Genomic DNA, 25,974 nt, shown 5'->3' on the forward strand with positions numbered 1-25,974 from the left:
CAATATTTAATGATGTTTTACCAGCAAGATTGATCTGTTAGAATATCTCATTTTAATTGAGGAAGATGTCAAAGCAAGACTGATAAGAGTGAGAGGTGGAAATGCATTATACCAGAGGCGGGTAGACTACAGGTAGGGATTAGGGATGCAGGTGAGGATGTGGATGAAGTAGGCCTAGAACAATAAGTTTAATAAAATGTTTGCCCAACTTAATCATGAATGATTTGCGTTATCTCAATTATCATTCTGTCACTGCATGACAATGTACAATTGGTTCTATTAGGGACAGATAGAAATGTACTGGGGGTGAGGGCTGTCTAGCAGTTGTTTTTTTTGTTACTTCGGGAGGCTTGTGTGTTTTTTTTGGGGGGGGGGGGGGGTTTACATTTGTTCTTCTGCTCGTATTTACCCTATAAACAATGGCTTGACGTACTTTTGATATTACCCTAATAAAGTTTAGAAGCTTTTATGAAGGTTTGATATGGTGTGGCCATTATTAAGCTTAAGCTACTGCAGGCACGATCTCTTTGATAAGAAGGCAGTGCGCCCTGGGCTCCAACTGACTGACAGTTGAACTTGAGGCGAGGAAGACTGTTTCAGGCCTACCAGAGTTACTCCTATAATCTAACAATATAATGCTTGTCTTTATACAAAATATTTGGATAAAAAATGTACAAATTACCCTCCTTCTGTAAGTCTATATCTGTGTAGCCAATAAAGAAATGCATGTCGGTGTCATAGCATGCCACCGGCATATCTCTAAGGGGTTAGGCCTAACCTTCTCTTCCTTTATATAGGGTATATATATTTATTAAAATATGAATATCATACAGTGGACTCAAACCCAGAATCTCTAGTGGCACAGCTAGCACTGCAATGCAGTGCCTTAGATCACTGCGCCACTCGGGAGACCAGAAACAACACCTTCTAATAAAATAAACAAACCCGTAACCCCTTTCCGGTAATCTAAATATCCTTGCTAGACAACCATTTTCAGGTCTTGCTATATATTTTCAAGTAGATTTAAGTCAACACTTGAACTCGACCACTCTGGAACATTAACTCTTCTTGGTAAGCAATTTCAGTGTAGACTTGACCTTGTGTTTTAGGTTATTGTCCTACTGATGGTGGAAAGCAGACTGAACCAGGTTTTCGTCTAGAATTTTGCCTGTGCTTAGCTACATTCGGTTTCATTTTTTTATCCTGAAAAACTCCCCAGTCCTTGATGATTACAAGCATACCCATAACACTGATAAGCTTGAATATATGGAGGGTGGTACTCAGTCATGTGTTGTATTGGATTTTCCCCAAACATAACACTTAATATTTAGGACAAAAAGAGAATTGCTTTGTCACATTTTTTGCAGTATTACTTTAGTGTCTTGTTGGAAACAGGATGCATGTTTTGGAATATTTGTATTCTGTACAGGCTTCCTTCTTTTCACTCTGTCAATTAGGATAGCATTGTGGAGTAACTACAATGTTGTTGATCCATCCTCAGTTTTCTTCTTTAACTATTTTAAAGTCACCATTGGCCTCGTGGTGAAATCCCTGAGCGCTTTCCTTCCTCTCCCGCAACTGAGTTAGGAAGGATGCCTGTATTTTTTTTTTACTTACTGGGTGTATTGATACACCATCCAAAGTGTAATGAATAACTTCACCATGATCAAAGGGATATTCAATGTCTGCTTTTTTATTTTTACCCATCTACCAATAAGTGCCCTTCATTGCGAGGCATTGGAAAAGCTCCCTGGTCTTTGTGGTGGAATCTTGAAATTCACTGCTCGACTGAGGGACCTTACAGATAATTGTATGTGTGGGGTACAAAGATGAGGTAGTAATTCAAAAATCATGTTAAACACTATTAAACACTATTATGCAACTTATGTGACTTGTTAAGCAAATATTTACTCCTGAACTTTCAGCTTTTCATTTGTAATTCATTTGTAAGCAAATTTAAAAACATAATTTCACTTTGACATTATGGGGTATTGTAGTTTAGGCCATTTGACTTGGCCATTCTAACACCTGGATATGTTTATTTTTGAACCATTCCATTGTAGATTTTGCTTTATGTTTTGGATCATTGTCTTGTTAGAAGACAAATCTCCGTCCCAGTCTCAGGTCTTTTGCAGACTCCATCAGGTTCTTCCAGAATGGTCCTGTATTTGGCTCCATCCATCTTCCCATCAATTTTAACCATCTTCCCTGTCCCTGCTGAAGAAAAGCAGGCCCAAACCATGATGCTGCCACCACCATGTTTGACAGTGGGGATGGTGTGTTCAGCTGTGTTGCTTTTACGCCAAACATAACGTTTTGCATTGTTGCCAAAAAGTTCAATTTTGGTTTCATCTGACCAGAGCACCTTCTTCCACATGTTTGGTGTGTCTCCCAGGTGGCTTGTGGCAAACTTTAAACGACACTTTTTATGGATATCTTTAAGAAATGGCTTTCTTCTTGCCACTCTTCCATAAAGGCCAGATTTGTGCAATATACGACTGATTGTTGTCCTATGGACAGAGTCTCCCACCTCAGCTGTAGATCTCTGCAGTTCATCCAGAGTGATCATGGGCCTCTTGGCTGCATCTCTGATCAGTCTTCTCCTTGTATGAGCTGAAAGTTTAGAGGGACGGCCAGGTCTTGGTAGATTTGCAGTGGTCTGATACTCCTTCCATTTCAATATTATCACTTGCACAGTGCTCCTTGGGATGTTTAAAGCTTGGGAAATATTTTTGTATCCAAATCCGGCTTTAAACTTCTTCACAACAGTATCTCGGACCTGCCTGGTGTGTTCCTTGTTCTTCATGATGCTCTCTGCGCTTTTAACGGACCTCTGAGACTATCACAGTGCAGGTGCATTTATACGGAGACTTGATTACACACAGGTGGATTGTATTTATCATCATTAGTCATTTAGGTCAACATTGGATCATTCAGAGATCCTCACTGAACTTCTGGAGAGAGTTTGCTGCACTGAAAGTAAAGGGGCTGAATAATTTTGCACGCCCAATTTTTCAGTTTTTGATTTGTTAAAAAAGTATGAAATATCCAATAAATGTCGTTCCACTTCATGATTGTGTCCCACTTGTTGTTGATTCTTTACAAAAAATACAGTTTTATATCTTTATGTTTGAAGCCTGAAATGTGGCAAAAGGTCTCAAAGTTCAAGGGGGCCGAATACTTTCGCAAGGCACTGTACATTCAGAGCCTTAGATAGAAATATATCCAGAGGTACAGTATACTGTATATATCGTAACAGCTCCACCTTGTCCTCTGCCAAAATTCTCACCATATACACCAACAGTGTTGTTCAATTTAACCCACATAGCCCTCAACACATGTTCAATCTCATCTCTTTTTGCTTGAACCAGGAAGCTCCGCCACGAGAACTTGGTTAAGCTGTATGGTGTGTGCACCAAACAAAGGCCCATCTACATTGTCACAGAGTTCCTCTCCAATGGCTGCCTGGTCAGCTACCTGCGAGAAGGCCTGAAGCAGCACATATCCCTGGAAAAGTGTAAGGACGTCACAGAGGGCATTGCCTACCTGGAGGCTCAGCAGTACATCCACAGAGACCTGGTAAGAGATGTACTTATAAGATATGAGTCAAATAGCTTAGGTTTTGCAGTTTGCACTTTTGGGGGCTATTCCACTGACTGTTGATTTCAAACTAAATCAAGCGCAGCTTGAGAGATTTGAAAGACTCAGCAGGTTTGATACTGATTTGGTACTGTAGGCTACTGTCCTATACTACACTACACAATACTGACCTCAAATAACAAATACTGTGTTCTTCTTCTCAGGCTGCCAGAAACTGCTTGGTAGATACCAATGGGACCATTAAAGTCAATGACTTTTGACTGTCAAGGTAAAGACTGAATGTTGTGCTTGATTCTGGCAGCTTTTACAAATAATCACACACTGCAGAAATACCTGACAAATAAATAAAATCTACAGTTCATTCTTACAGCAATATTATGGAATTAGAGCTACTTCTATGACAAATTAACAACTCTCCCTGTTATTTCAGGTATGTCCTGGATGACGAGTACACCAGCTCTGCAGGCTCCAAGTTCCCTGTGGGCTGGTCACCTCCTGAGGTCCTGTAAATTCAGCAGCAAGTCAGACATCTGGGCTTATGGTTAGTAAAGGCAACCTATCTTGGCCAGGTCCCAGATCTGTAACCAGACTATAACACCAATGAACATAGGAGTTGGCTAGAGCAGACAGATCTGGGAACAGGCTACACCTATCCAGCCTATATTCACAAACTATTTTATTCCGATGATGATAATTTAATACATATTGACAAGGTTAACTTGCTCTCCATAGGGGTCTTAATGTGGGAGGTCTACACCTTGGGAAAACTGCCCTACGAACGGTTAAACAGCAATGAGATAGTGGATAAGGTTTCAAGATGCCATCGCCTCTATCGCCCCCATATGGCCAATGACAGTCTTCACCATCCTGACCAGCTGTTGGCTGGATGTACGTACAGTATACAGAATAATGCCTGGTCCCAGATCTGTGTATTCTATCTTTCCAACTTTTATGGTCATTGTCAAGCCAAACAGCACCGTTCTGGGATAAGGCTAACTAAGTGGGGCTCAAAGATAATGGTCAGAGAAATGGACATACATGTCAGCTTGACAACTTGTAATCTAATTGTTTGCCCCACCCTCATGTATTGTATCTCCTCTTGCGTTGACTGGCAGAAGACGGACGAGAGACCCACCTTTCAAGAGCTGTCGGTGACTGTTCAGGACTTGCTCTACGAGCTCCAGTAGATCCAACCACCATATTCTGATTGAAACACAGTTCACAGACTCACCCCTCTGGCAGATACACTTCCTCATGCAGAAAAGACTGAAGTCTTCGTCAATTCAGGGCCTAATCCATTCTGGACATCATCCATTGGAGAAGTAGATGAAACTTAAACTTAAAGAATTCCTGTGAGAGAGCTGAGAGATGCGTTATGGTTGAACATGGGACTCTTATGACAAACTCCAGTAGTTAAATAAAATCTTATTTGAGGAATGTAACTGTTGGTAATTGAGAACATGCTAGATATGAAATGTTTTTCCTTATTTAATTATTATGTTTTCCTTTATTACTATCATTGGTAAATTGCTTTCAATTAAATATATTATATAGTCCTATCTATTTCTGTAAGATTTCATATGTATTTACTGTCTATCCACTGAAATGTATACTAAGTAGAAATCCATTTTATCAACTGAAAATGTAGCTATGTGGTTTTATAAAACTATTGAGAAAGAACAGTAGCCTGCCTACCTTGCATTGTCTGAGCCTCTATCTCAGAGAAACATTTTGCACATGACATTAAGGATAGTCAGAAAGGGAGACTCAGTATCTCTGAGAGGAAGTTGATCAAATGTATTTACCACGTCATTTTTTTTGGACCCAAATCCAATGAAATGCACTGTTATTAGGGGCGCACTTTCTGATTGGTCGAGCTCTTCCGTTTCCTGTGATGAGCCTAGCCTATCCAACAAACGTGAAGGTCTGTGAATATCTCTGTTCAATTTATAAGCGATTTCTGCATGAACATGGAGAACCAAGGAGCAACAGCAGACCCTCAACTTCAGCAATTCATCGAAATCGAGTCCCAAAAACAAAGGTTTCAGCAGTTGGTTCATCAGATGACTGAAGTGTGTTGGGTAAGAAACGTTTCCGCAATGATATCTAGCAAGCTAGCTAGCTACTTGAACATCAATTGAATGAATGCATAGACAGTTAGCCAATAGTACAATGGGCATGTAGACTCCTTAATTGTACTAGCTAGTTTGTGTTTAGTAGCTAGCTAGTTTGTAATGCCGGTTAGTTACAGCATCCTCTGGACGTCCCAACTCTGACGTTACCCCATTAAAGGTAACGTCAGGATTCCAGATAAAATTTAAACACCTTTTTTTTGTGGTTAGTGTTAAGTTATTCATGCCTGATGCAATGTCCTCCACTCCATGCAATGACGTGATCCAACCAATGATTGAACACCTGTCTCCTCTGGTTCTCCACAGGAGAAATGCATGGACAAACCTGGGCCAAAGCTGGATTCCCGGACAGAGATCTGCTTTGTGAACTGTGTAGAGCGCTTCATTGACACTAGCCAATTCATCCTGAACAGACTGGAGCAGACACAGAGGAGTAAGGTCTCCTTCTCAGAATCCATGTCTGAATAGTCTAGCAACAACCTCCTCGACTGGATGGACTGACAATCAAGATGTGGCTTACAGCAATACCAGCTTTCTATATGGTGCAATGAGAACACTGTCCAAAAACCAGGGTGGGGAAGAAACATGATGTTTTGATAAAAGTTCCTTGGTTTTGCACCTTGCATCATGTCACCAAGACAAATAAAGAGTCGTGGCCAATTTCTCTCACCTAGCAGGACACAAGATTAATGCCACGTTCACGTGCTAGTCAGACCTAGGAAACTCAAATTTCCGACACGCTAACTGGTTGTATTAATACATGTTCCGCGTTCAACAAATGAGCAAGTTGTACACTTCCGAGTTTCCGGCTATTATTTGGTTGATAGCAAATATCTTCGTATTGTTATTCTGAAACTGTTGTAAATTGAATGAAAGAGCCTGTCGCATGTTGATCATATCATGATAACTGAGATGGGAGATCTTTCATTCGTCTGATTTTATAAAAATATTGACCAGCTGTTGAGGTTGTGTCCTGGGGCATTGAAGAGAAGGGACAAATAAATGGGACAGTCAATTTAGCCACCGCCTCGGAAAGCCACTGGAACTCACTGCATTCAGTATCAAGTCAGAGTACGAACAATGTCTTGTTGGGAAAAGGGCATAATCTATAGCTGAAACAAGTGTGCCATTGTATATTTGCAATAAACAACTATATTGCCTAATTTCTCATCGTTGGCCATGACTTGAATACAATGTGGTCCCAGTATTAGGGTATTGCTGCGTAAAATTTTGAAGATAATTGTTTATTCACATACTCAACTAAAGAATCAGCAGTATTTTACAAATAAATTAAGAAATGCAATAGTATGGCACATGCGGTAGGAATGCATTTCAAAAGTGTTTGTCTAGGAAAGAGCCTCAGTTAATACTGATTCATATCCATGATCAGTGAAATAATACAATTAAGGTATTACAGTAACTTGTTAGTCAGATTTTGTTAAATCTTCACACAACCAGTAACTTCTTGTACGAAACACAGATTTAACTGCCTACACTAAGGTAAAAGCTGCATTGCCTTGATTCACAGTAGGTCTTGTGGCATTTTTAAAGACATTAAAATCCAGGAATGAGACCAATAGGCCTATCAATAAGTCAGTGAAAAACAAGGCAGTTCGGTAAACTATTTGATCTCAAAACTAATATCAATACATTCAATTTGATCACACTTCGTGACTTCATATTTTAAAGTGTGTACCTTTAACTCATTCATAGCACTACATACAGTTGAAGTCGGAAGTTTACATACACCTTAGACAAATACATTTAAATTCAGTTTCACGATTCCTGACATTTAATCCTAGTAAAAATTCCCTGTCTTAGGTCAGTTAGAATCACCACTTTATTTTAAGAATGTGAAATGTCAGAATAATAAGTGATTTATTTCAGCTTTCATTTCTTTCATCACATTCCCAGTGGGTCAGAAGTTTACATACACTCAATTAGTATTTGGTAGCATTGCCTTTAAATTGTTGAACTTGGGTCAAACATTTTGGGTTGCCTTCCACAAACTTCCTACAATAAGTTGGGTAAATTTTGTCCCATTCCTCCTGACAGAGCTGGTGTAACAGTCATGTTTGCAGGCCTCCTTACACGCTTTTTCAGTTCTGCCCACAACTTTTCTATAGGATTGATGTCAGGGCTTTGTGATGGCTACTCCAATGACTTTGTTGTTCTTAAGCCATTTTGTCACAACTTTGTAAGTATGCTTGGGGTCGTTGTCCATTTGGAAGACCCAATTGCGACCAATCTTTCACTTCCTGACTGATGTCTTGAGATGTTGCTTCAATATATCCACATAATTTCCCCCCTCGTGATGCCATCTATTTTGTGAAGTGCACCAGTCCCTCCTGCAGCAAAGCACCCCCACAACATGATGTGCTTCACGGTTGGCATGGTGTTCTTCTGGCTTGCAAGCCTCCCCCTTTTCCCTCCAAACATAACGATGGTCATAATGGCCAAGCAGTTCTATTTTTGTTTCATCAGACCAGAGGACATTTCTCCAAAAAGTACGATCTTTGTCCCCATGTGCAGTTAAAAACCTAGTCTGGCTTTTGAATGGTGGTTTTGGAGCAGTGGCTTCTTCCTTACTGAGCTTCTTCCTTGCTGAGCGGCCTTTCAGGTTGTCGATATAGGACTTGTTTTTGTGTGGATATAGATACTTTTGTACCTGTTTCCACCAGCATCTTCACAAAATCCTTTGCTGTTGTTCTGGGATTGATTTACACTTTTCGCAACAAAGTACGTTCTTCTCTAGGAGACAGAATGCATCTCCTTCCTGAGCGGTATGACGGCTGCATGGTCCCATGGTGTTTATAGTTGCGTAGTATTGTTTGTACAGATGAACGTGGTACCTTCAGGCGTTTGGAAATTGCTTCCAAGGATGAACCAGACTTGAGGTCTACAATTTGTTTTCTGAGGTTTTGGCTGATTTTTTTGATTTTCCCATGATGTCAAGCAAAGAGGCACTGAGTTTGATGGAAGACCTTGAAATGTATCCACAGGTACACCTCCAATTGACTCAAATTATGTCAATTAGCCTATCAGAATCTTCTAAAGCCATGACATCATTTTCTGGACTTATCAAAGCTGTTTAAAGGCACAGTCAACTTAGTGTATGTAAACTCTGATCCACTGGAATTGTGATACAGTGAATTATAAGTGAAATAATCTGTAAACAATTGTTGGAAAAATCACTTGTGTCATGCACTAAGTAGATGTCCTAATCGACTTGCCAAAACTATAGTTTGTTAACAAGACATTTGTGGAGTGGTTGAAAAACGTGTTTTAATGACTCCAACCTAAGTGCATGTAAACTTCCGACTTCAACTGTACATAAACCAGTTTTATATACTTTAGTAACAACATCTAGAGATAAACGGGAGACCTGTTGAGTGGTTTAGGCATACCCTTAAGTAAAAATTAAATGCTATTGAACTTTGCTAATAGCTCAACGTGTCCATCTTTGTCATTATAGAAATCCAGAGTGCTGACTAGATTACAGTTCATGACCATTCTAGCAAGGCAAACTATCCTTCCAGTGGTTATTGCATTATAAGATTTAACTCAATACATATTTAGTGATCATACTTTTCACTTCTCTACGCAGGTGTTTAAATATCAAATAAACAGAAATGTAAAGCTTGGCAATGGGCAATTGGTCTCTGAACATTTAGCCTTTGTCTAAGCAGGGTTGAGGTCAATTCAGTTTAATTCAGGAAATTAATGAATTGAAAATTGCCTATTGTTTTCTGAGAGCATTTTGAGTCATGAATTGAGCTTCAATCATACTGAATTGACCCCAACCCAGGTGTTAAGTGGTGACAAAGCCATTGTTCCTCCACATGGAGCACTCTGGAGATACCCGCCCTTTGAGCTCCCCTCTCTGGGCAGGGCCACGTAAGGCTGCTGGCCCCAGGGGGACCCTGGAGGCCCCTTCCTCAGGTACAGTGGCAGTGAGTCCCAGCTGAATGTGATGTCTTTACATGCATGAAGGAGGAAGATACCCAGGATGATTGTGAGGAACCCACTGACGGTTCCCGCAGCTCCGGCCGTGGTCATGCTCAGCCATTCCTTGAAGAGGATGGCTGAAAAACACCATTACGGAGGTGGTGAAGAACACTTGGGCGTGTTGTAAATGTAAATGTTCAGATAGCTGATCTGGATGCTGACGTAGATCACCAGGCAGATGAGTAGACACCAAAACAGGGGTTCCTTTAGGACAGTGGTGCCGATGAATTGCTTGATGACAATGAACAACAGACACAATGAATCCTGGGAGAGACCACAGTCGGAACGCTTGAATGAGTACATTCTGGGAGCATGATGCAATAGTTTATCTTTTTGCATTTTTACATATTAACAAGCCAATAATTTTATGGATCAGTGGCTCTTAACCAATGCTGAGTGATTTAGCATAGGTCACTATGAGACATTGATATGACTGATGTAACATGTTTCTCAAATTATAATCTTAGTTCGTAGCAGGCTGCTCCAAAAAGATTGTCAGCGTTATCAAGGAGATAGGCCTAAAGAAGGCGCCATACATATTTACTAATCGTAATAAAATGAAATAAAAATGGATTTGTCACGAGCGGCGAACACAACGGTTGTAGACTTTACAGTGAAATGCATGTTTACAAGCCCTTCCCAACAATGCAGAGTCTAAAGAATGGCCCTAAATAACAAAGTCGGGATGGAACTCGTAAGATGTCGCCCTTCTCCGTCGTCGACATCTTACACAATGAGTAGGGTTGGGAATTGCCAGGGACCTCACAATATGATATTATGACGATACTTAGTGCCTTCAGAAAGTATTCATACCTCCTGACTTATTCCACATTTTGTTGCATTACAGCTTGAATTCAAAATTGATTAAATTGAAATATATAATTTACAAAAGTATTCACACCCCATTGCTATGACACTACAAATTGAACTCAGGTGCATCCAATTTCCTTTGATAATCCTTGAGATGTCACTACATCTTTGAGTCCACCTGTGGCCAATTCAATTGTTTGGACGATTTAGAAAGAAACACACCCATCTCCATATAAGGTCCCACAGTTAACATTGCATGTCAGAGCGGAAACTCTGGCAAGGAACTGTAGGTCTCAGAGATAGAATTGTGATGAGGCACAGATCTGGGCAAGGGTATAAAACAATTTCTAGAGTGTTGAAAGTTTCCAAGAGCACAGTGGTCTCCATTATTGGGAAATTGAACAAATATTGAACTACCCAGACTTGAGCTGGCCGTCTGAGCAACCAGGCAAGAAAGACCTTGGTCAGGGAGGTAACCAAGAACCCAATGACCACTCTGACAGAACTATAGAGTTCCTTGGCTGAGATGGGAGAACCTGTCAGAAGGACAACAGTCTCTACAGCATTTCACCAATCTGGGGCTTTATGGGAGAATGGTCAGACGGAAAAGGCACATGACAGCGAGCCTGGAGTTTGCAAAAATACACATGAAAGACTCAGTGCATAAGGTAAAAGAGCTTGTGGTCTTATGACACACATTTTACTCTTTGGCCTGAATGCAAAGCACTATATCTGGAGAAGGCACTGCCTATTATCTGTCTAATGCCATTCTTACCGTGAAGCATGGTTGTGGCACCATCATGCTATGGGGATGCTTTTCAGTGGCAGGGACTGGGAGGGAACAATGAATGGTGCCAAATACAGGAAAATCCTTGATGAGAACCTGCTTTAGAGTGCAAACGACCTTAGACTGGGGGGCGAAGATTTATGTTCCAACAGGACACTGTCCCCAAGCTTACAGCCAAAGCAACGGTGGAATTGCTTCAGAATAAGAATGTGAAAGTCCTTAAGTGGCCCAGGCAATAAAGAGACTTGAATCCCATTGAAAATCTGTGGAAAGACTTGAAATTGCTGTTCACTGCCGCTCCCCATCTAACCAAACAGCGCTTGAGAAAATATGCATGGAAGAATGGGAAAAAACAAGCAATGGACATTAGACCGGAGGAAATCTGTCCTTTGGTCTGATGAGTCCAAATTTGAGATTTTTGGTTCCAACCGCCGTGTCTTTGTGAGACGCAGAGTAGGTAAACGGATGATCTCTGCATGTGTGGTTCACAGGAAGGGAGGAGCAAAATGGAGTCATGATCAGATTTGCCGAAAGGAGGGCAGAGGAGGGCCATGAAGACATTTAGATTTTTTTTTACTGTAGCAGTGGTCCAAGGTTTTTCCAGCGAGAGTACTACAATCAATGTGTTGGTAGAACTTCGGTAGCGTTTTCCTCAAATGTACTTAATATCAGCAGCTACAATAAATGCGGCCTCAGGATATCTGGTTTCCAATTTGCATAAAGTCCAGTGTAGTTCTTTGAAGGCCATCATCGTATCGGCTAGAGGGGGAATATACACGGCTGTGACTATAACCGAAGATAATTATCTTGGGAAGTAATACGGTCAGCATTTGATTGTGAGGTATTCTAGGTCGGGTGAACAAAAGGACTTCAGTTTTTGTATGTTATCACAATTACACCATGAGTACTTAATCATGAAACATACACCGCTCTTTTCTTCTTCCCAGAGAGTTCTTTATTCCTGTCTGCGCGATGTACTAAGAACCCAGCAGGCTGTGTGGACGGGGAAAGTATATCCCGAGAGAGCCATGTTTCGATTTAACAGAGTATGTTACAATCCCTGATCCCTGGAAGGAGATCCTCGTCCTGAGCTTGTCTACTTTATTATCCAGAGACTGAACATTAGCGAGTAATATACTCGGAAATGGTGGATGGTGTGTCCGCTCCGAATACCTCTTCTCCGCCGACTGTGTTTTGGAGCAGCCTCTGGAATAAGTTAAATTGCCCTGGTGGGTACGAACAAAGGATCCAATTTGGGAAAGTTGTATTCCTGGTCGTAATGCTTGTGAGTTACCATCACTCTGATATCCAAAAGTTATTTCCGGCTGTATGCAATAATCCCCCAAAAATTCTGGGCTAATAATGTAAGAAATAACACAAACATAAACAAAATACTGCAAAGTTGCTTAGGAGCTAGAAGCAGAGCTTACATATCTGTCTGCACCATATTAGTACTGTTTAATAATCTGGAGTGGCCAAATGCAAAGAAATTGAAAGCTAAGAAAGACGCTAAAGTGAAATCGTAAACATGAACATTCTATTTGATACGAGTGGAAATAAATTAGATTGAATGTCACTTGTGTACTGCATTATTTTTCCTGCATGTTTGAGCTTGCTTGACTGCTGCTCATGTTTACAATTGATAATTGTTTTATCCTGTCACCACCCCCCTTCTGCTGACAACTTTATTATTGTTCTTTATTTTATCATGTTGAACAATTTACAGTTATAATTTGCATTACAATATTATGCCCCACCACCACCACCTCCCATAGCCTCGTAATTACCAGACTGACGTCCATACAGCGTCAGGCTGCTCATGGGATCAGGCAGCTCACGAGGCTACTGCTCCACCTCCTCCTCGGATAATTCAATTATTGTTCTTATTGTTCTTTATTTTATCAAGGCTAGGATTCAATCAAAGATGCGTTAATCATGAACCCAGATCTTCCAGCCTGTAGGCAGACCTGCTAACCATCCCCTCAGTTCAGGAGAGCGTGTACTTACACTTCACTATTCTACAAACTCGGAAAATAGCAAGTCCCTCACGTGTGCAAACCTCTCCAATGGCCCAAAGGGACGTTGCCATTAATGTAACAATTATAGCAAACTGTGACAGTGCAACCGTCCATGCGGATCTCGAATGCGGCTCATGCCTTTGATTTATTCCTAGCCCAAGTTACAATATAGTTTAAAATGATTTTGATTATTATTTATTGATGTATTGTTTTGTAGACTACTTTATCATACACGATTTATGTATGTAATCGCCTCACATACTTACCCGAATTTGATACTGATGAACACCGTGGTTCTAAATGAATTGATGTTTTGGTTTGTTTTTTAAGATAAATAAAAAAATGGTTCTACTTACTTTTTGTTGTCCTTTTCACTAATTTCCACAATCAGTGGAATCACTCTTTTCAACCAGTTTGCTGTAATACTCTCTCCTGATTTCACAAGCCTCATCCCTGCTCTTATTAGAATCCACAACAGATCTGTAAAACTACTCCAGAGACATGGTAGAGGCAAGAACATCCAAATCATCTCTGTGATCTTCACTAACAGCGGTGTTGACAGCCAGACTCATTAATATTATTTATATAAATGTTTTTGTACTTTACCCCTTTTTTGTGCTATCCAATTGGTAGTTACAGTCTTGTCCCATCGCTGCAACACCCGTACGGACTCGGGAGAGGTGAAGGTTGAGAGCCATGCGTCCTCCAAAACACGACCTTGCCAAGCCGCACTGCTTCTTGACACACCGCTCGCATAACCCGGAAGCCAGCCCCACTAATGTGCCGGAGGAAAAACTGTTCAGCTGGCGACCGAGGTCAACATTCATGCGCCCGGCCCCCCATAAGGAGCCGCTAGAGTGCGATGGGACAAGGACATCCCGGCCGGCCAAACCCTCCCCTAACCTAGACGATGCCACCTCATTGGCCTCCCGGTCACGGGCGGCTGCGACACAGCCTGGGATTGAACCTGGGTGACATCTCAATTACTGTGATGCAGTGCCTTAGACCGTTGCACCACTTGGGATGCCCTCACAGGCTCAAACTTACCTATGAGAACAATGTTTGTTCTTTATTTTTATTACCAAGTTGAAAACCATGTTTTTTTGTATAACTACTTTATTATGTTGAAATAAAATGCCAAACCTTTTAGTTACAAATGTTATTACTATTTTATGCTCCGTCAGCACGGCTCCCTTTTCGGGGGACACCTTTATTATTGTTCTTTATTTTATCAAGGCCAAGATTCAATCAAAGGTGCGTTGTCGACGAGTGTGCTGTACTGTCGACAATGCGTCTATTAAAGGCATTTTCCCTGATATTCGTGGAGATCGCATTTACAGTAATTGCTGCAGAAATCTACTCAGGGGTAAGTTACCTTTAAGAATCAAGTGTTGAACATAGACATTTGATTGAATCCTGGCTCAAATTGCAATAGTTTAAATTATTATTACTCATGTATTACTTTTTCACGTTCTATGACATCTCCACTTTCCAAGAATATAGGACTTCCCAGGTATGGTTTGTTACACTATTCCCTCTGTTAGAGAGAGTGTGTCCACACGCTTCACTATAGCAAGTCCCTCACATGAGCACACCTCTCCAATGGCCCCCACTGTTGCCACAAATGTAGCGATTTTAGTGAATGGCATCAAATCAAATCAAATTTTATTTGTCACATACACATGGTTAGCAGATGTTAATGCGAGTGTAGCGAAATGCTTGTGCTTCTAGTTCCGACAATGCAGTAATAACAAGTAATCTAACTAAAAATTCCAAAACTACTGTCTTGTACACAGTGCAACAATTCTTGCTGATCTCGAACTCTGATTTCTCAGCCAGTAGGCAGATCTGCTAAGGGACAGTTCGAAATGTACTGGGGTGGGGGGGTTGGTCCAAAGTATGGGAGGGTCACTTAACTCTTTTTTTTTTTGCTTTGGGGAGGGTTGTGTGGTTTTTCCCTGGTTTACAATTGCCTTATTGCAGGTTTTCTATATAATTTCTTCCATCCTGACAAATTTCCTCATCTGCCTGCATGCGCTTCCCCTATCTCATCATTTAGCTACTTGATTTAGAATTTTAGGCCCACTTTAGGTACCAGAAATAAAAAAATCATAATAATTTGATGAAACATTGAATTTGCTGCTATTAGCCCATAGAAACAGATTCATTCACAGAAAAACAGATCAAAAAATGTATCAAAAAGGAAGTGTGTTTTAATGTGTCTGTCCTATATCTGAGAGACATTAGAAAGATCAGGAAATGTAGTTTATTCTTTACCCATATTTAACCAATTTTTTTGCACTAAACTACTTTCATATATATTGCCATTCATTTGTTTAACTGGTACCTGGCTACCTTTATACGGGCCACCTTCTCATGTTTGTGAGACTCACCTTTCCATAGAGGGGTCATATTAGTTTGTGGGTCAAACCGTTCGTTTTCGTGAGAAGACCAATTTTCAGGACCTCATGGTCTGACAAACACCGCTGTAGTTCGGTCACGTTTCACCACACATGCGGAAAGCCGACATTGGCGGATGCGGTGGATTGAGACACAGCCCATGCAAAAAAACAGATATCTCTAGTTTAAACAGACGGCTTTTGATAGAGATTGTTTTATTATGCTAATTATATTTCAGAGGACATCGACTCTAGGGTTAAGTGCGTGTAAATGGAAATTAATTCCCTTTTTATGCACTTTTCTCTCTATTGTATTCTGACCTTGAACTTAATGGAAAAATACACCAAAACCACTTATTCCTATAATTTATAGTGTTAAATAACACTAATATGTGAGAAAAGAAATGTGTGAACATATGTTTCCTTTTGTCTTTATAATGAGGTTGATAGCAACGTATGAAAATTATTGTGGAAATCTGTTGCAGCTCAAGTCAACTACAAAACACACAATGCAATGCTCTCTAAGGGTTAAGAAATACTTAGCTACACACAATAATAAAAATTCAATATCAGAATGTGAAGTAGCTAGTTAGCTGGCAAACTGAAGTTATCGCCTACGATCATTACCTTACTTACTGTTTTGGTCAGAACTTGAAGCAAAAGCTACTTAAGCATGAGCAAGGTTGCAACTTGCAAACCAGTCTTTCGTGCTTCTCAACCATATTGCTGTCCAATGAAATCGTCTGTGTCATCATAAAGATGTTAAGATGGGGCCGTGGGTTTGGACCAGAAGTTCCTTCAGCAGCTGAGCACATGCTGCAAAGATGCGAATAATAACGAACCCGATAGATACATCATTTTCTTGATGAGGGGACAGTTCTTTAGTGACCCATATTAAACATGGTTCCTACATTAAATCTTCCATGATTTTCTACAGATAGTAATAAAAAATGATAATGTACAAGCAACAGAAAAAAATGCCTCCGGCAGCTCCAATGTATTGAGCTGTTGTAGACTTCAGACCTGTGCATGGCAGTGCCTAAGAGGCATTTTTTCAGTTGCTTGTCATTTTGTATTTGAACCTTTTTTGGAAGTACATACCGACCATAATGGGAGTAAATGAAGATAGTTGCTCAGCGAAACTGCACATTTGGTGAGTGACAAATGTATTTTGACATAATGCTTGCAGAGATGTCTAATGGGAGTTTGAATCAGAGCTTCCTGGGCGTTTGAGGAGACACGACATACTCATCGTCTACATCTCTAAACACACAGATACTGGGGCAGGTTTCAACCAGCTTCGCTGCTTGAACGCTGTCATGGCTGTCCTGTAAGGATCCAAATGGGTCAGATCAGCTTTGCAGTGGATGACTTCGGCCAGACCCCCTCTCGCCTGCAGAGGGGAGGAGAAGGGAGCTGGTGGGGGCATTGATGGTTCACACACTGTTGTAACTCAAAGATTAGAACTTTCAGCTATCTTGCTCTCCAAATTCACACTGGAATGTGCCTTTGTTTCACAAACATTTTCACACCGAAACTCTAACACATTCTAAAGCAAACTTCTGGAACAACATTTCTAACATAGAACGTGGGCGATCTAAAGAATGTCATTTCAGTTGTTATTTTGTGATGTCATTAATGTATTTTATTTTGTATTTATTTCACCTTTATTTAACCAGGTACGCCAGTTGAGAACAAGTTCTCATGTACAACTGCAACCTGGCCAAGATAAAGCAAAGCGACATTAACAACAAAGTTACACATGGGATAAACAAACGTACAGGCAATAACAATAGAAAAGTCTATATACAGTGTGTGCAAATGTCGTAAGATTAGGGAGGTAAGGCAATAAATAAGCCATAGTGTCGAAATAATTACAATTTCGCAATTAAAACTGGAGTGATAGATGTGCAGAAGATGAATGTGTAAGTAGTGATACTGGGGTGCAAAGGATCAAAAAATAAATAATATGGGAATGAGGTAGTTGGGTGGGCTATTGATAGATGGGCTATTGATAGATGGGCTATGTACAGGTGCAATGATCTGTAAGCTGCTCTGACAGCTGATTCTTAAAGTTAGAGAGGGAGACATGAGTCTCCAGCTTCAGTGATTTTTGCAATTCGTTCCAGTCATTGGCAGCAGAGAACTGGAAGGAAAGGCGGCCAAATGAGGACTTGGCTTTGGGGATGACCAGTGAAATATACCTGCTGGAATGCGTGCTACGGGTGGGTGCTGCTATGGTGACCAGTGAGCTGAGATAAAGTGGGGCTTTACCTAGCAGAGACTTATAGATGACCTGGAGCCAGTGGGTTTGGCGACGAATATGAAGCAAGGGCCAGCCAATGAGAGCATACAGCTCGCAGTGGAGGGTAGTTTATTGGTGACAAAACAGACTGCACTGTGATAGACTACATCCAGTTTGCTGACTAGAGTGTTGGAGGCTATTTTGTAAAAGACATCGCCGAAGTCAAGGATCGGTAGGATAGTCCGTTTTACAAGGATATGTTTGGCAGCATGAGTGAAGGATGCTTTGTTACGAAATAGGAAGCCGATTCTAGATTTAATTTTGGATTGGAGATGCTTAATGTGAGTATGGAAGGAGAGTTTACAGCCTAACCAGACACCTAGGTATTTGTAGTTGTCCACATATTCTAAGTCAGAACCGTCCAGAGTAGTGATGCTAGACGGGCGGACGGTTGCCGGAAGCAATCGGTTGAAGAGCATACATTTAGTTTTACTTGCATTTAAGAGCAGTTGGAGGCCACGGAAGGAGTGTTGTATGGCATTGAAGCTCGTTTGGAGGTTTGTTAACAGTGTCCAAAGAAGGCCCAGAAGTATACAAAATGGTGCCGTCTGCATAGAGGTGGATCAGAGAATCACCAGCAGCAAGAGCGACATCATTGATGTATACAGAGAAAAAGAGTCGGCCCGAGAATTGAACCCTGTGGCACCCCATAGAGACTGCCAGAGGTCCGGACAACAGGTCCTCTGATTTGACACACTGAACTCCATCTGAGAAGCAGTTGGCAGTTGGAGGCAGTCATTTGAGAAACCAAGGCTGTTGAGTCTGCCGATAAGAATGCAGTGATTGACAGAGTCGAAAGCCTTGGCCAGGTCGATGAAGACGGCTGCACAGTATTATCTTTTATCGATGGCGGTTATATCGTTTAGAACCTTGAGCGTGGCTGAGGTGCACCCATGACCAGCTCAGAAACCAGATTGCATAGCGGAGAAGGTAAGGTGGGATTCGAAATGGTCAGTGTAACTTTAAAAGTATACACACTATTTGTGTGAAGTGTCCATCCTCTACGTTATGTATGAAATATGAACAATTATGAAAGTGTTTTTGTTGAGAGGGATATGATCTTAGAAACTATAAGAGGAAATCGTTTCTATAACTTTGTAAGTAGTCACCGCCCCGCCCCCTTGAGTGAGGTCAGAGTGTGTCAGCCCCAAACTGCCCCCACGAAGTGTTTAAAACGATGGGTTAAGAATGAACATATCAATCCAGAGGCGTGTAGCTGCAGCTCATGTCCAAAGTGGTTCAAACTCTGAATATCAACACGAGGTAGAGGCGAGAAGCTCACCTCCCGGACAATCACTGGTACGGCTGATTAGCTGTCCAAGTAATGTATCTAGAAAAGTGAATTTAAGTGTGACCTTTCTACTACTCTTCTCAAATCACCGCAGTACGCGACTCACATCACCCCACTGAGAACCATTGACTGGCTAGCCTATCTTCAAATAATTATCTTCCAGAGCAAGTGGAAATAGAGTGAGCTCTGTAGTTCTGTTCAGGACTACATGACAGGTCGCCGGATGCCAGGTGATGGCAGAGGAGAGCAACAGTAGGAGACGGACGGCGACCCCTTTTGGACAAAGAGCCTTACAAGCGTGCCGCAAAAAGGCCCAACTCTCTTTCCAAGGCAGCCTGGTTCCGACAGATACACGGCGAACCAAGACATTTACATGTAAATACATCCATTATTTCTTACTACAAACGGGCGGCGGTTCGTGTGCAAAGTATATGTCGAAATTGTCTAAATTTAGTCGACTCACACACACACCTACTTGCATTCTAACATCTGGCTTTGTGTCTACCGGTCTTTTTTCATTCTGATGAAGGCCAAGATGGAAACGTCATTGATTTGAATTGTTCTAAATAAAGGACTTCAACAGTTTTGCCAGTTTTTACCCATTTAAATCCTATTCACAAAATAAAAAAGTGCATAACTGAGTTTACCCCATCGACTGGGTTCATCAGTGGTCATGACAACTCCGTTTGCATCGTCTCTGGTATTAGGGTGGTAGCCTACGGCCAGTTAGAAAGTAGTTATAGAGCGTTCAAAATGGCCACCTATTCCCATTGTGCACTACATCTGACCAGAACCAGGGTGCCATTTGAGACAAAGCAATAGCCTTTAGTACATTAGCTTACCTTTTTGGTAAGAACGTGAAGCGGTGAGTCACCCACAGCCAAGTCTGCCATATTTTGCACTGCTCAACCACTTGTTGTTCTGTCCAATGAAAGCATCTGTTTCATCATTAAGGCAGGGGCATGGTTTTTGATCAAAAGACTTGCAGCTCGCATGCAGAAGAAAATACATCTTTATATTTTTTGATTGGATTGGTCTTTTTAGGTGATTAGCGACACGTACAGTATATCTAACAGGGCTTTCATTGTTAAAATATTCCATGACTTTCCGTCAACCTTAGAATTTACATGACAATGGCCAAAAGCTCCCAGGGAAATGTAATGTGGAAAAAGAACTGGAAAAATATTAATTTCCAAATAGTTATCCATATACAAAATTATATGATTTACCATGATTGCATCAATTCCTCTATTACTTTCCCTCTGGAATGCATATAATACCATTCCATGACATCCCAGAACCCTGATTAAATTAAAAATAAAGATACTAAAGACAATCAATAGTGGATAATAATGACTCATTGCCTTTCAATATCATGAATAATATCCTGATTTTAACAACCTGATTGTCACATTGACCCTTATCAGACATCTTCATCAAGATGAAGACTGCACCAGACACTAATACAAGACAAAATAGAGACATGATATTTTAATGAGAAATACAATAAACTGAATTTTTTTACAAACTGAGTATTTTTTTTTTTGCATTCTTATAATTTCTTGTATTTTTTTTTTTACATAGACTCTTCCATTATTCTTTATGATCATAATATTTCACAGCACAATCCCTCCTTGGATTTTCAGAAATGACATGACTGAAGTTGAGAAGGTTTTCGAACGGCATGTTGAGCCTCTGTGGTTGAGTTGTGGGTTCATCTGTCTAGTCGTCCTTCTTGGCCAATAGCACCATTTCCCCCCTAAGAGCCTACACCTCTAAAACAGGGGCCTGCTGGGCATTGGACACATCTGACAATCTATGGGCTGGCTGGGAACACTCCCATACACAGGGTATCCCTATCCTTCCACACACACTAATATACAACAAGCACTATCAGTAATATGAGTTGGTGTTCTGTCCAGGTTGTGTATCTGGGGAAAAGAAAAGCACTTGTTATCAACAGACCTAAAATGACTGGAAATTGTGAAAAAAATTCACATTTAGACTACAAAGCACAATACGCAACACAAGATAGAACTGTTGACAATATCAGCGGTTTCATTAGGGCACCCAACAGAAAACATTTTAAATGTGCACTTCTTATTGGACAAATCCAGGTAGTACCTCCCTAACCCTGGGGTTAATACAAGGCTGTAACAAATCTCACTAAAGTTAATTGACATGAGTGTCTTTCTTACTTGAGAGTTGTTGTTGGAGCTGCCTGACCAGTGCTGCAGTCTGCTGCTGCTGTTGAGTCTGTTGCATCTGAGTCTGCTGCATCCCCTGTCGTGGGAACTGAGACAAACACACAAACAATATTACATTTCGGTCGTTGAAAGTAGACATACTATAACTTTTTTTCAATGGGAGTCTGTCGTTGACAAGATGATTGCCCGTCAAAAAACGCACAATATATGGGCCTTTGTGTGTATGCAACTCGTCCCAAAAATAGTTGACTCGAGTTTAACTTTTGAAAGACAAAAACGGACAATAAACAGTGGGGCAAAAAGTATTTAGTCAGCCACCAATTGTGCAAGTTCTCCCACTTAAAAAGATGAGAGAGGCCTGTAATGCTCATCATAGGTACACTTCAACTATGACGGACAAAATGAGGAAAAAAAATCCCGAAAATCACATTGTAGGATTTTTAATGAATTTATTTGCAAATTATGGTGTAAAATAAGTATTTGGTCAATAACAAAAGTTTCTCAATACTTTGTTATATACCCTTTGTTGGCAATGAGGTCAAACGTTTTCTGTAAGTCTTCACAAGGTTTTCACACACTGTTGCTGGTATTTTGGCCCATTCCTCCATGCAGATCTCCTCTAGAGCAGTGATGTTTTGGGGCTGTTGCTGGGCAACACGGACTTTCAACTCCCTCCAAAGATTTTCTATGGGGTTAAGATCTGGAGACTGTCTAGGCCACTCCAGGACCTTGAAATGCTTCTTACGAAGCCACTCCTTCGTTGCCCGGGCGGTGTGTTTGGGATCATTGTCATGCTGAAAGACCCAGCCACGTTTCATCTTCGATGCCCTTGCTGATGGAAGGAGGTTTTCAATTAAAATCTCACGATACATGGCCCCATTCATTCTTTCCTTTACACGGATCAGTCGTCCTGGTCCCTTTGCAGAAAAACAACCCCAAAGCATGATGTCTCCACCCCCATGGTTCACAGTAGGTATGGTGTTCTTTGGATGCAACTCAGCATTCTTTGTCCTCCAAACACAACGAGTTGAGTTTTTACCAAAAAGTTGTATTTTGGTTTCATCTGACCATATGACATTCTCCCAATCTTCTTCTGGATCATCCAAATGCTCTCTAGCAAACTTCAGACGGGCCTGGACATGTACTGGCTTAAGCAGGGGGACACGTCTGGCACTGCAGGATTTGAGTCCCTGGCGGCGTAGTGTGTTACTGATGGTAGGCTTTGTTATTTTGGTCCCAGCTCTCTGCAGGTCATTCACTAGGTCCCCCCGTGTGGTTCTGGGATTTTTGCTCACCGTTCTTGTGATCATTTTGACTCCACGGGGTGAAATCTTGCGTGGAGCCCCAGATCGAGGGAGATTATCAGTGGTCTTGTATGTCTTCCATTTCCTAATAATTGCTCCCACAGTTGATTTCTTCAAACCAAGCTGCTTACCTATTGCAGATTCAGTCTTCCCAGCCTGGTGCAGGTCTACAATTTTGTTTCTGGTGTCCTTTGACAGCTCTTTGGTCTTGGCCATAGTGGAGTTTGGAGTGTTTGAGGTATTTTGGACAGGTGTCTTTTATACTGATAACAAGTTCAAACAGGTGCCATTAATACAGTGGAGGACAGAGGAGCCTCTTAAAGAAGAAGTTACAGGTCTGTGAGAACCAGAAATCTTGCTTGTTTGTAGGTGAGCAAATACTTATTTTCCACCATAATTTGCAAATAAATTCATTAAATTTCACTACAATGTGATTTTCTGGATTTTTTTTCTTCTCATTTTGTCTGTCATAGTTGAAGTGTACCTATGATGAAAATTACAGGCCTCTCTCATCTTTTTAAGTGGGAGAACTTGCACAATTGGTGGCTGACTAAATACTTTTTTGCCCCACTGTATGCAAGAAAATGTCTTATTCTTAGTCTGGCTATGGCCTGAGAGTCCTGTACTAGTGAATCTCTGATATCAATTCTCTGCGAGGGCCACAACTGGCAATAAGGCAGTAGTTCCCTCTAGCCCTCCTTAGTATCTTAGTTTCCTCCATATTACTTATATATTATATTATATTATTGAGTGGATTGATCCTTTTTTGCACTAATCTCTTTTCTCATAACATATGCTGCTGTTACTGTTTATTATTCATTATGTTGCCTAGTCACTTTATCACTACCTACACTGAGTATACAAAACATTAAGAACACCTGCTCTTTCCATGACAGACTGACCAGGTGAATCAAGTTGAAAGCTATGCCTTTTTGATGTCACTTGTTTTATCCAGTTCATTCAGTGTAGATGAAGGGGAGCAGACAAATTAAAGAAGGATTTTAAAACCTTGAGACATGCATTGTGTGCCATTTAGAAGGTGAATGGGTAAGACAAAATATTTAAGTCCCTTTGAACGGGGTATGGTAGTAGGTGCCAGGCGCACAAACTGGTTTGTCAAGAATTGCAATGCTAATGTTTTTTTTTAACGTTCAACAGTTTTCCGTGTGCATCAAGAATGGTCCACCACTCAAAAGACATCCAACTTGATAAATGTGAGAAGCATTGGAGTAAACGTGAACAAGCTTCCCTGTGGAATGCTTTCAACACCCATGCCCCAACGAATTGAGGCTGTTCTGAGGGCAAAAAAAACTGTTCAGGTCAGAGTCATAATTGGAAATAGATCTAGGTGTAGTAGGGCTGGGGTTTTATTTTGTACTTGTGGGGTGTTCCAGCAAGCAGGATCATTAAGTTAAGTTAGCCAGCTAACAGTGATACATCTTTGATATATCAGATCTCTTAAATTTTATGGTTCATTTTGAAAGCTAAACTTGAATGTGTTTGGTGGTTGTCAAGTCAATTATACCATGCTAATTTCAAATATATATTTCTCGAAAACATACAAATAATTCAGAATTTTTGGGACAGTTAGCTGGCTAACTTGATCTGTCTTTTTGGAACTGCCGCTTGGCAATTTGACTGTATCATCCTCTAAGTTGGACGTACCATGGGTTGCTGTGGGGGCATGGGCTGCATGCCCAGGGCCTGGTTCTGAGCCTGGGCACCGGAGGGCGGTGCTGACGCTACTTGCTGCTGTTGTTGTTGTTGCTGCTGCTGAACTTGTTGGGGCTGGACCTGATGTTGCTGTTGAACTTGCTGTTGTTGAACCTGTTGTTGTTGTTGAGCTTGCTGCTGAGCCTGCTGCTGGGCCTATAGGAGACAGGGACAAATACAGAAACAGAGCAGGGTGACACCATAGTACAACTATACAGGAATTCTTAAACTCACTATATGTCATGCTAGAGCACGGGTGGGCAAACTACGGCCTGTGGGTCCCGCGATCCCATTCAATCCGCTGGTCAGCTGAAAATAATTAAACAGAAATAGATATTTGCGGTTGAATTTCGAAATCCCAATGTGGCCCCTATGCTAGACCATCAGTTAGAGCATTGAATAATTGTGGAAGTGATTGTTTAGATCTAGACCGCATTGAGTGGCAATAGCAGTACATGTATTGATTATATTTTAACTACACACTGTTCCATGTTGGTCTGTAGTGTTAGATATTGCTAGTAAAAGACCTAGTAAATAGACAATGCATACTCGGAGTGCCTGCTGTCTGAGGTACTGCTGCTGTTGCTGCTGGGCCTGCTGCTGCTCAGCAAGCATCTGGTTTGGTCTCATTCCCGGGTGGACCCCCTGCGTACCCATGTGGCTAAGGCCCTGCATGACAGGAGCCTGATGGATGGACTGGTGGGGAAACCTGGAGATGGTGGAAGAGATTCACATTCAGAGGACCAGTACATCATCAAATGTTTCACAAATACACCACTGTCTTGAATATGGTCACTGTTGCCCATTACAGTGCTACAGCATGAAAGAAAAAAGTGTTCTGCGACTACACTGTCAAATGTTTGCATTCACGTCAAAGGAAATTAGAGTGCAGTTTATGGGTGGGATTGACTTTGATAACTCTGTACCCAGATACTAGGCAGTGATGCTAAATGTGACAAAGTCTTGATATGTGCAAGAAAAAGGAGTGAAAGAAGGCGCTCCATGAACACCATATTAGTGATGGCACGATACCAGTATTGGGATACTTGTTAGTATCGTGGCAAGGAAACAAAACACGTTTCCTTGCCACGATACTAACAAGTATCCCAATACTTGTTAGTATCTTAACTTCTTTATGAAAACAGCCCTAATGTTGGAAACAAATATCATTATGTTGTCATTTAAAGTCACATTTACACATTTTCCAAGCTATAGCACACAATATTTTAAATACAGCATGTTTTTACATTGACATTTTAGTCATTTAGCTGATGCTCTTATCCAGAGCGACTTATAGGAGCAATTATGATTAAGTGCTTTGCTCAAGGGCACAGACACCTTTTTCACCTAGTCGGCCCGGAGATTCGAACCAGCAACCTTTCGGTTACTGGACCTACACT

General features: G+C 41.1%; 2 protein-coding genes and 1 long non-coding RNA gene across 7 annotated transcripts in view; 1 reads left to right on the forward strand and 2 right to left on the reverse strand.

Moving 5' to 3' along the window:
- Positions 1–1,675: 1,675 nt before the first annotated feature.
- LOC118946048 (uncharacterized) lies at positions 1,676–5,399 on the reverse strand. The gene is made up of 3 exons (XR_005041181.2): positions 5,296–5,399; positions 4,832–4,961; positions 1,676–4,103 (listed from the first exon to the last, which is right to left on the reverse strand). It is a non-coding gene; the product is annotated as an uncharacterized LOC118946048 (long non-coding RNA).
- A 79-nt stretch (positions 5,400–5,478) lies between these two features.
- Positions 5,479–6,895, forward strand: LOC110505194 (mitochondrial import inner membrane translocase subunit Tim8 A). The gene is made up of 2 exons (XM_021584244.3): positions 5,479–5,681; positions 6,039–6,895. The coding sequence occupies exons 1-2, from the start codon at positions 5,565–5,567 to the stop codon at positions 6,198–6,200; spliced, it is 279 nt and encodes a 92-aa protein (XP_021439919.1). The 5' UTR covers positions 5,479–5,564; the 3' UTR covers positions 6,201–6,895.
- A 13,931-nt stretch (positions 6,896–20,826) lies between these two features.
- Positions 20,827–25,974, reverse strand: part of LOC110505195 (mediator of RNA polymerase II transcription subunit 12) — a 100,446-nt gene continuing 95,298 nt past the window's right edge. For all 5 annotated transcript variants that reach the window (XR_016491732.1, XM_021584246.3, XM_021584245.3 and 2 more), the window contains 4 exons: positions 25,124–25,283; positions 24,527–24,730; positions 21,549–21,645; positions 20,827–21,281 (listed from right to left, as the gene is read on the reverse strand). Coding sequence is in view for 4 of the 5 variants with exons in the window: in XM_021584246.3 (XP_021439921.1) it covers positions 21,244–21,281; positions 21,549–21,645; positions 24,527–24,730; positions 25,124–25,283 (499 nt within the window). In the remaining variant the exon portion in view is untranslated. The remainder of the gene's footprint in view (positions 21,282–21,548; positions 21,646–24,526; positions 24,731–25,123; positions 25,284–25,974) is intronic.

Source organism: Oncorhynchus mykiss, chromosome 25 (genome assembly GCF_057628025.1).
Source record: "Oncorhynchus mykiss isolate SJ-2025 chromosome 25, ASM5762802v1, whole genome shotgun sequence".
Lineage (NCBI taxonomy): Eukaryota > Metazoa > Chordata > Actinopteri > Salmoniformes > Salmonidae > Oncorhynchus > Oncorhynchus mykiss.